This window comes from Falco biarmicus, chromosome 15, assembly GCF_023638135.1.
Source record: "Falco biarmicus isolate bFalBia1 chromosome 15, bFalBia1.pri, whole genome shotgun sequence".
Lineage (NCBI taxonomy): Eukaryota > Metazoa > Chordata > Aves > Falconiformes > Falconidae > Falco > Falco biarmicus.
In genome coordinates, this window is record NC_079302.1 from 12,231,033 (window position 1) to 12,247,914 (window position 16,882).

At 38.4% G+C, this 16,882-nt stretch overlaps 1 protein-coding gene across 1 annotated transcript in view; it reads left to right on the forward strand.

Annotated features, from left to right (window-relative positions):
* PEPD (peptidase D) overlaps positions 1-16,882 on the forward strand; it is a 141,447-nt gene that overhangs the window by 68,302 nt on the left and 56,263 nt on the right. Inside the window, exon 10 of the mRNA XM_056360502.1 lies at positions 10,642-10,710. Within this exon, the coding sequence (XP_056216477.1) occupies positions 10,642-10,710 (69 nt within the window). The remainder of the gene's footprint in view (positions 1-10,641; positions 10,711-16,882) is intronic.

Consider the following 16,882-nt stretch of genomic DNA (forward strand, 5'->3'; position numbering starts at 1 on the left):
TGGGTATGCAGTCCTTAAACATATTTGTCCTTGGCCTCATATGAAGAGACACAATAAGAGACAGTAAAAACAGTAACCTGGTTGGGGGGATGGGTGATGCAAGGAGATACATTCTCATTTGACTGCTTGTCACTTGCATTGGCACTACAGGATTCCTGACATGGTGGAATAGCAATTGGGTGCCATACATAATAAATTTAAGAGTGGGGGTTTTTTTCAACCAGGTAGATCTACTGTAATCTTTTAAAAAGTAAGGAGTGTTCTCGATAAACCTTGATAAAGCATCTTGCCACATCAGCATTTGTTCTTGATGTCTGTTAAGTATGAATACCTAAATATTCACAATGACCTTTCAGATACACTCTCTTGAGGAGATACAGTTCGTATACTCTTCATAATAAGCTGCTGTTCTTGTTATTGAATCAGAATATAAATGGACAGTGCACGTTATAAGGTAGTAAAATATATTTCCTGCCCCCAAGAGCTTGCTCTATAAGCAGGAGTAGATGAAAAGGGAAATGAGAGGAGAGTATGTAAATCAAACTTTGCAGCAGTTTAAGTCTTGTTGTGTGGATGTTTTGGTATCCATGTGTGTGTTCGGTGACTTCATCATAGGTGCCAGTGATGTGAAAGCATCTTAACTATCAGTGTGTGTTAAGTGCTAAATATGTTTTAGAGAAGACTTGATATAAACTGAAATACCAGCAGTTTCATACCCAATATATCCAAAAAGTAGAAATCAGATAATGAAAATTAAATTTAACATATATGAGTCAGTAGAAATAGCGTAATACACCTTTTTGAATATTTGTAAAATACAGTTTAATGGGTAAATTAAACAGGCTTCTTCTATAACCTTATTAGTTTCCTCATGTCAGATTCAGATCACTGAAAGCAGTGAAACCCTAAGACTGAATTTACTGTGTTGTGTAATGAATGGGAACATGCAGAGTTTAGAAACATATTTAATAACTGTAATTTATCACATTTTAGGTTGTCTCAGCAAAAAAATCTATTGTAATAACATGCAGTTTTAAAGGTTGAATTGCTACAGGATATCGAGTGTTCACAACCAGCTATCTATACTCCCTGTGATTCAGAAAGAAACAATTTGTTCCATGTTTGCATTGAAAACTGACTTAACCGTAGTAAAGAACAGTTAAACTTCCATCACTTCCATATTTGCGTCAACCTCCTATTAATGCAGATAATGAGTTGGCCACAATCATCACATTTGTTCATCTACCACCCTCCCCTCCCAGACGAAGGCAAACGGGTATCCTAAATAAATGAAAATGGATGGCTTCTGCAATAATTAAAGCATCTCTGGGCTCATCTTGTTTCCTAAAAAAGGAAGAAGTAGGAAAAACTGTACAGATGTCACCTTTTTTTTTTTTTTTCCCTTAACTAGCAAGTTTTTTAGGAGCCTTGTGGTTTGAGCTGAAGAAACTAAAAGATATCAAAGTGTAATAATAAGAATAAAGCATTTCTCTTTATTATGGTCAGTTACCGCTGATCTCCTTTTAGAGTTTTAACAGGGATTTATAGGGATTCATTTGTGGTTTAGGTTTGGAGATAATTAAGCACCTTTCTGCTGCAAAGAAGAAATGGAGAGAGAATTGGCTCAAAGCTAAAACAAGATTCCTGTACTAGCGCATACATTAAACCTTTTATTTGGTTGTCACCCCAATAGGAATGATTAGTGAGTTGTAAAGAAAGAAAATGTATTGCATTACATCTATTAAAGCATGTTTTATATGTAATGGCAATTAAAATATAATTGAAATCATGAGTTCTTCTAATTATTGGCTTTACATAATGCATAGTTAAAGAGTGAGCATCTATAAATGTGTCCTTTTTACACATCCAGAAATGGTTTGCTGGCAGCATTTTAATTAAAGATGGATTAGTTAAAATGCAGTTTAATCATTCTGTCATCAAAGGATTTAGACCTCATTAATTAGCTGTTGATAAATAGGTTTAAACTACAAAAAATTTAATTTAAAATATGCCAGTTGAGATCTAGAATTATTAGAGCTGGAAATGGAGCAGTGAGTCTAATAAAAAAATCATGCCATCTCTTTCCGTAATATTAGATTAAGTATGAAATTTAGACCAGCGCAGACCTGAATTCTGCCTTCTTAGTAATGGACGTGACTCCAAGTGGACTTTAGAATTGGTGAAGAAATAAAACGGAGACTTCTTAATGATCGTTGTTTTGTAGTGTGGCAGTGGGATCTGTTTGTCGTTTATGTATTTGGTGAAGATTAGAAAATCGCTTTAAAATCCTTCAGCTGTAAGAAAGTGGATGAAAATAAATCCTGGATTCGAGGTTTTATAGCTTTCATATTGCTGTGCAGGAGGACATCCCACTGCTCTGTTAGCTACCTAAATACAACAGGTGGGAAGTGCCAGAGTGGCAGGCAGGGAGGAACATGAAGCAACATGCAGAAGGTGATGTTATCACAGTGCAGAAGACGAACAGGTTCCCTCCTTTAACACACATGCTGTAGGACTGCGTTATCCCTGATGCCAGGATGGAACCACCCAGCTGGAGGGCAGCTGAAGGCTGACTGCTGGACTTGCTGTAGACTCCAGGATTGCACACAGGGGCTGTTACCTCTGTCAGCTGCAGGGACAGTTATTCAAATCAATGACATTTAATTATTTGTAGTGGTCTAATCATTGCTGGAATCTGTGATGGCAATCTTTTGTACTATTTGTGCTTTTTCTGTCTGTTACTTAATAGTGGTTCTTTGACTTCTGGAGCTCCGATGCAATCCCTTGGGTAAACCTTGTTTGTAATCTCTGTATCAGCCCCTTGGCAGCCGTAGCAGCTCTGGATGGGGCATGTTCCTCTGCTGGCAGAGCACATGCTCCCTGACGGTTGAGCTTCTGCATATGAAAAAAAAACAGAAAGTGAGGTAGACCTTGACTTGCAAGTTTGTCAGAATTAACATTAAAATCTTTGCGGGTTTGCACTATGAATATCTTAATCAGCTTAATTGCTATGAAACAGTAACTGTAATGAGGATTTCAATAGTTCAGTAGTCATAATATTTGAATCCATAAGTCAGCCGGGGTTTATGCAGATGAATCAAACAACTCTTGACAAACGATAGCTGAATTTTCTGAGTAGAGCTAAAAGTTTCAGGCAAATAATAATTTGACAACCATACTTGAAGGCTTTCTTAAAAGGCTTCTTGAGTTTTAATTTAAAGATTAACTTACTGAAAAGGTGTATTTACAGAGCATTCTGGCAACTGTTCTATCTCTAAGGTACCTGTTCAGTTGTCTTGCTAAGCTTCTGGAACAGCTGAGTATAAGGCTATAGACTCACATAATCATTGTTTGCATTTGAACGTTGGTAATTAAATGGGTTAGCCAAACTTCAGTGAAAATGCTAATTTGATGAATTTTCAGAGTGAGGTAGAGAAATGTTGCACCAGCATAGAATTAGATGAAAGATGAATCAAGTGAGAGCGGGTATATGCGCTTTAAAACTGCATCTGTTAAAACTCTTGCCCTTTCCTCATACTGGAGGGAAAAAGAAGGGATTTAAACTCAAACCAAGCTGTTAGAAGAAACTTAGATCAATCTATCTAGGTGGGAGAAGGGGAGGTAATTCTACAGGCATTCTTAAACTACTGCGGTATCTTAGAGTCACGTTGTTTTTTGTTCTGTCCCAAAAATTATTCACAAATTTTAGGTTTGCAAAATGATGGGGGAGAACTTACTTTATGTGGAATTGTTACCTGTGGTTATGCAAGGACAGCCATGAAATTAAAAAAACAAAAAGAAAATATATTTATGTGTGTGAGGAAAATGTAGTTCCAGATTCTCTAAATTCACTGACCTGTGTAGTTTAGCCAAAAAGATGCAATAGGTAATGTCATATAACCTCTTCAGTTCTTCTTTACATAAGACAGGTAATTTATAGATCCCAATTATGCGATTAAAATGCTAATTACCCCTCACCTAAACTCCCTTTTTTGAACTGAGATTATCAATTGCCTTTAATCATTGCAAATCATGTGTGACATGTGACAGCACTGAGTTTTGTATTATTTACGGACTTTGTTTAACATGTCTCTGGTTTCCAGGTAGCGTTAATGGCTGGTGAAATGGCTTTGCCTTGGTGGACTTTGTTTCCTGAAGGAATAGCATTCCTTCTGATCTCATCATCCTGTGTTCTTAAAATATATCTGCATTTTGGGGTAATCTTAACCGCTGTTCCTGCCCTGGGCTCTGGCTTGTCATCCATTTTAGGACATAAAAGTAGCACATTTAGAAATACCAACATGAATTTTTGATTACAAAGGTGGGACCGCTCACTTCTATGTTGCTTCTACACAGCTTTTCCTTATTTCATAATAGATGTTCTGCACTGTAGCCACGTTAATATGCTGCCAGTTCCATATGTCATACTTGCTTGCTAAAGTTACAGCCCTTTTATCCCTGCTGAACTCAAATAACATTCTTCTCTTCTAGGAACCTATTATTAACTAGAATTTGCTGCATATAAATTAACTTAAAGAAAGCACACCAAAAATGGCAGCAGAATCTAGATGTTGGAATTCAGAAGGATCAACATTTTTCAGAAAACAACAGAGCATTTCTGCTTATGTGTGATACAAATTAGGACAATTTTAAACGGAGATGCTTCAAAGCATAGCTGCTTTCAGTACTTCTGCTTGATATGGAGCAGAGCTGCTGAAGCTTACTGAGCATGCAGAATAACCCAGCCAGTGGTTTGAATTTTCATTAGAAGTAGTGTAAACAATTAGGTTTAAGAAGTCAATGCATAGAAGTAGATTTTTTTTCCCTGTTTTTCATGGAGCGCTAAATTCTGTTCTAAACAATTTCCAGTCATGTAGGCCGCTTAAATAATAACATTGCTTTGTAAATCTTTAATAATATTGTCTCTGAGGTGTAGAAAGACCTTTGCTCATCTGCTCATAGTGCTAATTTTCTTGTTCTGGTGCAAGTTTGTTATCCACTGTTTCTTCATTAATAGTAAACTGGATTATTTCTCCTACTCACCTCCACTCCTTTTCTTTCTTCACTCTTTTGCAATGAAGTACTGACTTTTTTTGTATTAAAACAACCTCAGACGTGTTTGGCAATACTGCAGTGTTGTGTTATGAACTAAATGAAAACAGGATTAGATAAACTAAGCCTTAAAGCATCTGGTTGCCCATGGAAAATAAATGACATTACCAAAGTAAATTCATTAACAAAGAAAAATGCTCTGTATTTAAGAACTCACACTGTCTAGTGTGGGATTAAAGGGAGCATTGCTCACCTTGCTTGCATATCCACTGATGGGTTGTTACTGACACCTCCTCTGTGTCAGTATGGGTTGTTACTGACACCTCCACTTTCCTGTGTGCATGGTTCTTCCAGCCTAGTTTGATGCTAAGTATAGATACTTCAGATAACATGGACAAATTATATTTACTGTGGCTTAACAATTCTGTTACTTGAGTTTTATAGCTTTCTCAAGTGAAGGTATTTATATGTCTAAATGATCAAAACCATGGCTTTCAGTCCTGGTATAGAGGGATCAGCTTTAGAAAATTTGGTTTTTCATGGATTCTTTAAAAAAAGTTTTGGGTTTTAGCCTCTCTTGTGGCTATGCTTGTATTTAGACCATAGAAAAGCGTAAGGGCACATTCTAGTTTTTCAATTCAAAAGTAATTCAGTGCACAGAGAACTAACAGATATTCACCTATGTCTTCCAACTGTAGTAGTTAAAAAAAAAAAAAAAACAAAACCCAAACCTACAGAAAATTCTCCAAGTTCTATACAGAACTCCCTTAAGCTGCTGTGGTTTCCAATTTATAGTTCAAAACCACCTGCTTGCATTTCAAGGCAAGTCTCAAGGAATGCGTTCAAAGAATACTATTTTTGAAGTGTATGAAAGTTCCTTTTTATCAGGAGGCAACTTTGTCAAAGGTGCATGAGGACATTATTGTGGGTCTAAAACATCCTCAAACCTGTGAGTGATCCATTGTGGGGGAAAAAAAAAATAAATCTATTTTCAATATAAGTACCTAATGAAATATTGACCCATGGGTGTCCTCGACTGTTCTGAACATTGTATACTTCACAAAGCAAGTTGCATTCCTGACAGCAGATCTCCCTGATAACGTGGTCTAAAAATCTGGTTCCCAAACTACTGGTATCCAGGAGATGTTGTTCTTGACGTGTCTCCGGTGTCTGGGAATAATGTACAGGGTTATTTGGTGGTTTTGGTTTTGCTTCATCAGAAACCTTGGCATGAGTTACTGTTCCTGCATCCCAAAGTGATGTGCATGTCTCATTCTGCAGTGCTTCACTGTACTTGCTAAGGCTGCGGGACTGGGGTAGAGGGACTGTCAGAAGATGCCAAGGAGGAATGTGTAGGCAGTGTTATAGAAACTTTGGCTTAAGTTTTTAATAGCATTTTTTCTCAGATATTCTTGCCCCTTTTTGTTCCCTCTCTCTCTTTCATTTCTTCATACTTCTGCATTTTATGTAATTACAGTTTTTACCTGCTTTGTTAGATACAGGCCAAGATACTCGATTGGATTTTTATTTAGAAATGGAACCTTTTTGATCTGGAAGTGTCTTGGTTTTGGGAATGAATAGCTGAGAAATAAAAAATGTGGGTATCTTATAAGTACTTGTTATAACTCAAGAAGAGCTGATGACAAGGATTCAAATTAAGAGATTACTTTTTTACTTCTATTCAGAAATAAAAATCACACTCTGCTGAATGTGTATGGATACATTGTATTCTGCTGATGAGGAAGATCTGAAAAGAACCAAGAAGTGTGAGGGGAGTCATTACAGATAGTTTCTATCCCACCTGCTTTAAGTGCCTTTATTCCATAAATCCACTTAAATTAGGAAAACTGTTGAAATTAAACTACTTCATTTGATTCAATTTACATTCATAGCACAGATCTGATTGTAATTATTAGTGTGCATTAGATAGCAGTAGAAACTGGACCAAAGATGATCATAAGACACAACTACCATTGTCAGAGTGGTTCTTAGAGTTTGCCAGAGAGACTATCTATAGCTTTTTAATGGCTTTTTAGGCTGTTTCGAAGTTGAGGCTTTTTAAAAATTCTGGGATTTTTGTTTGGATGTATGCAGTACTCCATAAGATCTCAATAGCAAGTATATACTTTTTCTGTTATTTCTAATTATGATTAACCTGATATTTCTGAAAGCGGAGTTTTCTTCTCTCTCAAGTAAGTATAGTGAATAAGCTAGTCAAGACCCAACAGAGCCGTGGGGATAACACTTGTGCAGCAGCACATTTGCAAGGGTGGGTGCACGTGCACACGTCAGGTCTACTTGAGTTGATGGTGGCCAATGCTTGCTTACTTAAGTTAATGGAAAAAGCAGTGAGGTTTTTAAAACTACCCTCAATCTTCACATACTGTCAGTCAGTTAAACAAGCTGATGTTTTTGGCAAAAAGAAAAAGCACCAAACCCAGGATGTACCTCCGCACTTTAAAAAAAAAATCCAACAACCAACCAGAGTTGTCAAAAGCAATGCAAAACACATGCCAGCTCTAACAAAGTTGTATGCATTTAAAAGGTAACATCTACATGCATATATACCAATGGCTGCATGATAAGTAATACATACACCCTCCAGGGAAATATTGCATAAAACATGACAGGCAGCTTTGAAACCCGTGAAGCAAGAAGAAAAAGAGGTGCTTAACTTTCATATCTGTGTTGGTTGCATTAAAAACCCACAGCAAAGCATCAAGCACCAATGTAAAACTGCCTAAACACACGTGTCCTCCAATGAAAAAGACCAGGCAAAGTTCAAGATGTGATATTTGCAATATATGTGGAGTGCCAGATTAAATGATATTCCATCCAACTATTTCAGACTTTATACTTTTGTATTGCACTTTTGGATAAAGATTCTTGCAGTGTGTAGACAGTGAAATCCTGGTTGTGAAGAAGTCTAGTGGCAGAATCTGCATTAACTCCAGTGGAACCAGGATTTTAACTACAAAGTACTGATAGCTTCTGTAATTCTACACATACATTTTTCAGTTGTGAAAAGCCAACGTTTGCCATTAAAGGGATATGCAGTCCTTCACTTACCTGTGACATGTTATACCAGGATGTTGGCTGTCTCTGATAGAAATGTTGGACTTTTTTTTTTTTTTCCAACTGCACGAACACATTTCCAATGAGTCATAGCCCAAAAAAGTGAAATCAAAAAAGTGATGTGAGTAGTTTTACTAGTGGAAAACTCATTACCTGGCAAAGCTGTACTATCTTCAGCTCAGTCACATAAAAGCTCACTTCTTGCTCTTAAAACAAAGTCCATAACGTTTGATGAAACAATCAGGTTCCTTTTTCAGAAAACAGAAACAAAGTTCAGGCAACAGCTGGATTATATGAAGCACGTCTTAATTTATTTACATCTTTTTACTGCTAATCAGGGAGTACTGCAAAAGGTGAATACTATTACTCGGCTGCACAGTTTCATATGAATTGCAACCATGAATATGTGATCAGTTGTCATATGGAAAAATAAACCCTGCTATCCCTGCATTGCTGATGATGGAAAGACATTTACAACATTCATTATTTCATTTTTAAAGCTCTTTAGAAGGTTACTGAAAGTTGCTGTCTAGCGGAGATAGTTTATATAAACATTTAAGGTAAAGGGTCTATAAAATACACTGAGAGTTACTTCCTAAAATGTAACTATACATACGTAACAGTGTAATATGTTATTCTGCAAAATGTTTGTGCATAGTGTCGTACTTACAGGCATGCCTGCAAGTATTCTAGGGAAGAGCAAGTCTGTAACTTTGTTTCCATACAGAATGTCCATTTGGTGAAAAAGATGTCTGCGTCGGAACAAATAAAATTTATCACCTACATCTCATTAGCTAAATTTAGTGATACCTCTGCTGTGCTCTCACCATGTCAGTTTCTCCTTAGCTTCTCTGTCATTTGACCTACTCTTTGCCATTGCTGTTTTGTGGAGGAGTACAAAATTAGTATTTCTACCTTGTAAAACTATAGCATTTTGAGCAGAAAAGAGGTCTTGTTAACTGGGTCTCCCTACTAAGTCTCTAAATGTAAGCTTTTATTTTTCCTTGTGTGATTAATTTGTATGTTATGTTTTGTTCCTCTTTAAATATTGTAATTTTGTGTAATTTTAAAATCTGGTTTGTATTTACAAGCATGTAATGTCTTTAATATCCTTCAAAGGATTTGAATTGTGTTCTGTGGATTGCTGCTGCAGAAGGACAAAATCACATCTCTATTCTTTGAATAGCACCATTATCACTCTGTTAATGAAATGATTTCAGTATTACAAGAAATGAGTTTTTGAAATTCATTCAGTATTAAAGGGAATTGGATTGTAATTAGAGCATCTTTCAGAAAGAATAAAAGGATCCATGATATGTGCTTAGCTCTTAAAGCACCTAATCCTATATTAATTGTGCTTTGGGCACATCTGCCCTCATGTGAAAGGACCTTTGACAGCAAAGATGAAAATGTTTTAGTGCTTTTAAGACCAAACAGCTCCTCCAGCAGGATGACTGTGCAAGAGGGGTACTGTTGGGAGAGCAGGGGCCTGCTCTCCCCTTCCCTTCCTTTGCCTGTCCCTCACACGCACAAAAGCAGACAATATTGTGTAGTAATGTTCTTTATAGGTTGTTGAGGACTTGGCCTAGTGTTATCACATTATCTTCTTTCTTGTTCTTGGGATTGAGTGTGTTAATTTATTTTTTTTCCATGTTTGGGCAGGGGAAGGTCATAGAGGTATTTAGGTACCACGATCTGGAATTGAATAGTCTCATGTTTTCTCTGTGTTGTGCTACAGGCAAGAAAACAGGAGACCATCCATTCCAGCATGGACTGTGATGCTAGCAGAAGGCACCTGGCCTGACGTAATGGGAGAGCTCTGCTGGCTTCTCTGGGGAAGAGGGTGTACAGCGTGGTCAGATGCAATTCAGGCTTCACACATACACAGGGATATTTAGTGCAGCTTTCAGCAGAGGATATCAGTGAGGTAGTAAAAATGAGATAACTTCTGCTGAAATTGTTCTGAAGAGCTTTGCCCTGCTTGGCAGGCTCTGGCTGGACTTCACTTTTGCTGAGTCTACGTGCCATAGACTGAAGGCAGCAGGATTGAAAATAAAGGTCATGGATGTGGTTGTGTACCTGAAATACAGCAAGAAATGGTTTTCTCAACTCCACTTTGGAGAGTTTGGCCAGCTTTCAGCATTTAACTGTTACCATCCCTTTTTTGTTCTATGGTCAGATGAATGACCTTTTGCCAGCAATAATTTCCCTTTCTGTGTTGAGTTGTTAAGGAAAGCAATTTGCCATTTGAAGTTACTGAGCTGCACTTGAGCCCCTTGTCTCTGCTGCGGAGTTGCTTAATGGGCTTTGTGGAAATCTGTGATGCTCTGCAGGGCTGCTGAGCTCTGGATGTGGCTGAATTTGAGTGTTCAGCTGAGCAGAAATGGGCAGAGTGCCTCGTCGCAGAGCTGAGGATTTGCACCAACACAGCAGCACTCAAGCAAGACTTGCTTTTCTCCCTGTCTTCTGGTGGTTTTGAATGTATTATTAATTACCACCTTTCTTTCTTTGCAGCTTGTTCCAGCACTACTGCTATGCTCGAGGTGGCATGCGCCACACTTCCTACACTTGCATCTGTGGCAGGTAAGTCGATGGTTTACACTGAACTGTTGCAGTCTTTATGGTCAGTTTCCCGCTAGATATCTGTAAAATTGTTCCTTTCAGGCACATGATGTGTTTGCAAGTACCACCAGAGTGGGTTTTGACCTGTTTCCTCTGGAAAAGCCAAAGAAAGGTGGCTAGTACTGTGTCTTAAGAAGTAACTCGGTTACAAATTCTGCTGCACACAAGAGATCCCCCAATGACTACTGCTGCTGCTAAGATTGTGTTTATGCTCACATCTGTGCTGCAGTTGGCTTTTTTATTAAATAGTGTTATGGAGAAGGGCTTTTAGAGGTATTCTCTGTTGTTCAAAAATACTCTCTTTGAAATACACTTGAAGTATTTAATATCATTCTCAAACTTTTTTTGCCTCAAAAGGTAGGATGTGATTAAAGTAGTCTTTTATAAATTCAGAATTTTTTTGCTCTCTCTTTCTTGCTGAACAGCTGGCGTTGAAGGTATTGTATTTGGGAAAGTATTATAAAAATTCTCCCTGCAGTTGTAGAAATGTGCATTTTTAATTTGCAGAATTTCAAGAGACTAGTGTAGGATACATGTTGAAGGACAGCTGTGTCCTTTGTGCACATTAATCTTATTTAGTCAGTGGCATGAATCTAATCAGAGACATATGACAGATGAGGCATATATGTTGGTATATACGTTCCACTTGTAGCTCTGCTGCTGCTCACAAACATTTGCTCTACACTGAAGTCACATACACTTACAAAAAATAATTCTAATGTTAATGATGATAATGTTATATTGCTTTGGAGGTAATAAGGACAATTAGCATATCTGCTTCTTTCTGATGTTTACTCAATTGCTTATTTGTAAATGCAATTTTCCAATTTATATGCAAAATTGCAGTAGGAGCATGAGCAGTTTTATGGCAAATTGTGCAACTAAATTGTCTGAGAAGTTTCCTGTTTTAAGTACAATTGTATAACGTGAAAATTAACATCCCACTGAAAGGAGATTCCATCTCTATGCTATTGTCACAGGCTGTGATGGTAAAATCAGGTTGTCTCTGTGTATGATTTTTCACAGCCATACAGACTTATATATTCACTTACAGTGAAACAGAACTTCTGCAGGATCTGGCTTGAGTGCTAGAGAACAACCTATAGAAACATTTCCTGTATGTTTGTGTAGTGGGTCCTTGTGCCCCTGTGGGGACAGATTAAACTCTCCACGAGACTGAAAAACCGAGGACTTGGGGAACCCAGGAGGAGGCAAGCCCCGACAGGACTTCAGAAGTGGGTGATGACAGGAGTTTACTGGGTGTCCTGTCCCCCTTGCTGGAGGGGCTTAGCAGGGCGTGGGGGTGGTGTTCGAGCTGCCTCTGAACGGTTGGAGGATTTAATACGTGGAGAAGGGCTGCCCTTGAAATGCAGGATGCAAACAATACTGTGACTCACTGTTGCAGCTGGGAGCTGGCATTATATTCTACCACTACAGTTACAAGTGCAGACAAACTTGATTAAAAAAAATAAATTAAAAAAATTACCTAAGATAGAATACAAAGGCCTCTGTCTGTAATTTGCTATATTAGTAAGAATAAGTAATATTAACAGTTTTAAGCTAGGTCCTAATAAAATGAATGTAAGTAGACCTATTTGATGAATTCAATTAACATAATAATGGAAGAATAATAGGCATTTGTTTTATTACTGTGAAAATGTCATGCATTGTAAATATTGCACTTAACTACATTTGTCATTAAAAATAGCTTTTGTAGTTAGGGTTTTTGAATAGTTATGTTTTATTCTGTTCATGCTGAGTTTTGTTGTTTTCCTGACTGTTAAAACTGTAGTATTTTGACAGGATCTTTCCTTTTTAGATTAGAGGCCTAATTTAGAAATGCTAATTTCCACAGAAGAGAATCATGCTTTTAAATAAAAAACAAGTTTGTTATTCAGATTTTGTAAATTTTTCTCACTAAGGTGGAAATCAAGAGTAATCAAAACTATATTTCAGTACAGAAATAAATCAGTTGGCACACACTGAGTGCCTGCATTTGTTCCTGTCCAATGTTAAACTCTTGAGGAGACGGTAAATGAACATTTGGTGTGAGCAGATATGCTTTATGTGTTCACTTGCATGTATTCACTCTCCAGTCAGTTGAGAATAGTAACACACATTACGTGTTACAACTGGTCACATAGCATAGTCCTATATTAGAGATAACTTTCAAAGACTGTCAACTCGTAAGTGGTCTGAAGCACAAACAGATGTAATGTAGGTGCAATTAAATGAGAATAGTAGTATTTGATAAACATACTTGGATATATTTAGCACTAATCTACAAAGTGACTTCTGAGTGGTGTGAAAATGCTAATGAATTATTCATTGCAGCGTCTTAGTGTACCAAGTAACCATTTCTACAAAGGGGAAAACAAAGGTAAAGTTACATGCACAGTGTGTCCTGGTGACCCTATGATGGATGACATCCACTGGTAACCAGGCACGGAGTTTCCAGCTGGAGTTAGGTGGAGGTGGAGGTACCAGTATCTCTGCTACCACCACAGAAGCCATGGTCAGCTGCTTTGTAGTACTGTGGCATCTTAGACTTAGGTTCAAATCTTCTTGAAAAATGTCTCCAGAAAGATGACAGCTCTCAGCAGATGATACCAGAGATTAAGAATAATGTACTACAGGAAAATGCCTTCCTCTGTCTGAGGATCATAAGTAACGCTTTTTGGATAAGGTTAGGATACTTATTAAATCTGTTTTTCTTTCTTTTCAATCAACTTTTTAAGATTTCATCTCATAGATGAAAAAGTGGAGAGAAGGCTGTTAGCGCTTCCTTCTGGATTGATTTTATTTAAATCATGGTGGAGATAGTTTGCCTTTTTAGTTAATGGTCTGTTGGTTTTTCTTTAGATGTTCTTAATGTAGAGCTAATAGCTGCTTTTTGTAATGCTTGATGCTCAGCTTTGTCCTGTTCTTAAAATATTGCTGACATCCCCCCCTCTTTCTCTTTGTTCTAGTCATTTGTTTTCAGGGTGTTTCCAGATCTAAAATGTATTTGGGGGACTTTTCTTCCTTTCCTAGTAATCTGAATCTCTTCCTACTGTGTGCATTCTCAGTGGTGTTAATTTGCAGCTTTTCCGCCGCTTCACGCAATTCTTTCTGTAACAAACACATCTTTGGCACCAGTTCAAGGCGAATTATTAAAGGAATAAAAATAGATACACAGAAATTTCTTGGAGAATTTTTCAGGTTGGCTGCCTGAAGGCAGACATCAGCATTCCCAGACGTGGTGGTTTTCAAAGGTGCTGACCTCCAGGAAGGCAGCGGAGCTGCCAGAGATCCGCACCTCCCCACAGCACTTCATTTTAAGCCCTGAATTTGGCACTGTAATGCCAGACCTTTCAACTCTTGCTCCTTGGGAAGCAAAGAAGTAGCTTCTACAGGAAGGCTCATTTGCTTTGCCAGTGGCTGGGGGTTTGTTTAAATTGTTTTGACACCACCTTGAAAATTAATCATTATGAACGATTTCTGGCTAGCTGCAGCATTTGCCTTGTTGGGTACACATCACTACTAAAGCATTGCTCCTGAAGCATCTTTCTTGCCTTCATCTTGGGACGGTGCTAAAGGTGCTTCCTGTGAGGAAGACTGGAGTTGCACCTCGTGGCAGGAACGTGCTGGAGGTGTGACCACATCAGTGTTTTCATTTGGGTCAGTAGTGCATTTCTGAAGCAAGGTCTCCCACTCACCTCCAGCTGCAGGGCTTTGCTTAGAGCCAGGAACCCGTCCTGGAGTGCACGTGCTGGATTTCTTTTGGGTGAAAAACAGCTGGGACTGCTTTCAGGAGCAGGTCTGCTGTGCCTTGGTTGCTAATGGGTGTTAGCCAAAGTGAGCAGACCTCCCCACCCCGATCACTTCAAACAAAAAACTTGAAATGCATATGGTGTGCATATCTGGTCTTCAGCACCAACTGTGCTCTCCTGTGGTGTGATCCCATTTACGTGACAGAGCCAAGATGTGCGTGACAGATAAGGAGTCTCAAATGCCAAGAAAGATTGTATGCTGCTCAACACTTTCCTAACAGTGCTGAAAAACAGATTTTTCACGCATCTTCCATAACAGTTGGTGCCAAACCTTATAGAAATATTTTGTAAACTAAAACCTTTACATTAAAATGTGCAAAAGAAATCTCCCTTCTTTCTATTTGCAATGTCTATTGTTGAAAGCATTTGCACAGTGCTCATATTTGAATGTATGGCTTGTTTATGCAGATGGTATGGTGTATGACACGAGGGTGCCAGCATATGATGATAAGTAAACAAGCTATCTGCAAATACATTAGCGTGGAGTCATGCCCTTAAGCTTCTTGATAATTTTTTAAAAGTTGATCATAAATATATGCATGTGCTATTTGCTTCTCCTGCGTTATCCCCATTTTTAGCTAAAACCCTGACAAACTGTTGTGGAGCATGTGTGTGCATGAGTATGTGTATGCACACCAGGTGTTGGGAGTTTTTTTATTATTTTTGTGTTTTTCCTTAAATATGAGCATTTCAGCTGCTTCCAAGTGCCGCCCCTCCCCAACAGGGAATTCCCTCCACCTGGGAAACAGTTCTTCAGGCAGGAAATTTTGCTGCCTCCTCTGATGCTGATAGTCCAATGCAGAGGTAGGAGCAGTCTCTGCTGCTGTCACCTGCATGCAAAAGGAGACAGCTGAGATGGGAAGCACAGTTCCCACTGTAGACATTGCCTGGAACAGAAAACTTTTTTTGTTTGTTTGTTTTTTGTTTTTTTGATTGCAGTCCATTGCCGTATTATAGATAGTTTTTCAGACTGGGCAAACTAGGTTTGAAAGTGTCCTGATGTGGAAAGCTGGAATTCTGGCTAGAAGGAAGGAACTATTCCACCAGTGCCCAGGAGACAGGACATCTCAGAAGGAAGCTCACATCTTTCTTCATCTTGTGTGCCAGCTTTATGCAGCACAACAGCGTAGGTTCCCGAGTCCAGGAAGTAAAAAGCAGCCAGCTAGCAGCTGGTTGTAAAACTGGACTTAAGCCATTGGACCAGTATCACAAAATGAATTTGTTGCAGCCTTAATTCTGTGGCGGTTTTAAAGTCTTGATTTAACATCTTTAATTTTTCCCTTTGGAGCTTGTATAATTTTGAGAAATGCACTTTGTATCAGAAGATCATTCCCATGATTCTGAAACATTGTCCTTCACTGCCTTGCTGCATAGTAGTTCTTACATGCTAAAAGCCACTTTTTTAAAGTTCTAAAAAAGAACAAAAACTTACTGCTTTCAAAATAATAACACGATCCAGCCCTTTAGATTTAAGAGCCTTCAGAAACTTAAGGCAGCATCTACTTTCTCCTCCGTAATCATTACGGAGTTGTTATATCTGAATTACCAGTGATCAATTAAATACCTAACTGATCACAAGGACTTAATGTATCTGGAAGGTCATTTCTTTTTGGCTACAGTGCATGTTTAGTCTTTTCATAATTGCACATATCGGAAGCCTAATATGAAAAATAAGTCAGGTGGCACATTTACTCCAGATACAGCAAAAACATCCTTGAAATTGAGCCTCAGATTCCTTTCACCTAAGACAGGAAGCTGTTCCACCATCACAATTTGAAAGACTCAAATCTGAGCAGGATGACCAATATGGTTTTGATGAAAGGTGAGACACAGACTGGCAAGTCAGCTGGAGGGGTCAGAGAGTTGGCGCAGCACCCCTGTCCCAACACATGTATTTTTGGATACGGTGTAATTCTAGCCTTTTGAAGAGAAAAAAGAGAGCGAGCATCTATCTGAGGAGAATAGTAAAAGAAAAATAAGTAGAGCTCAAGATCTTTACCGTCTTTTAACTGATGTTTGATGGACCTGGGGGAATATCAGTAGACAAGAGAGGATGTCAGGGCCAAATAAAGGTCACCAAATGGATCGTGGACCTTCAGAAGTGCAGAACAAGGGTCCGTCCTTCTCTGGAGTTGTTTTATTCCTGTGAATCAGCAGTTTAGTCTGAAAGATTTCCAGGAATAAAAATCTTTTCTTTGTAATGTGATTTTTAATAACAGGTAAGAATAGAGTGTCAGTTCTCATGCTGTTACTGCGACTGACGTTGCCGGCTGTGGATGCTGCCCAAGCAGCACGCAGCGTATCTGCTCCAGCAGAGGTCA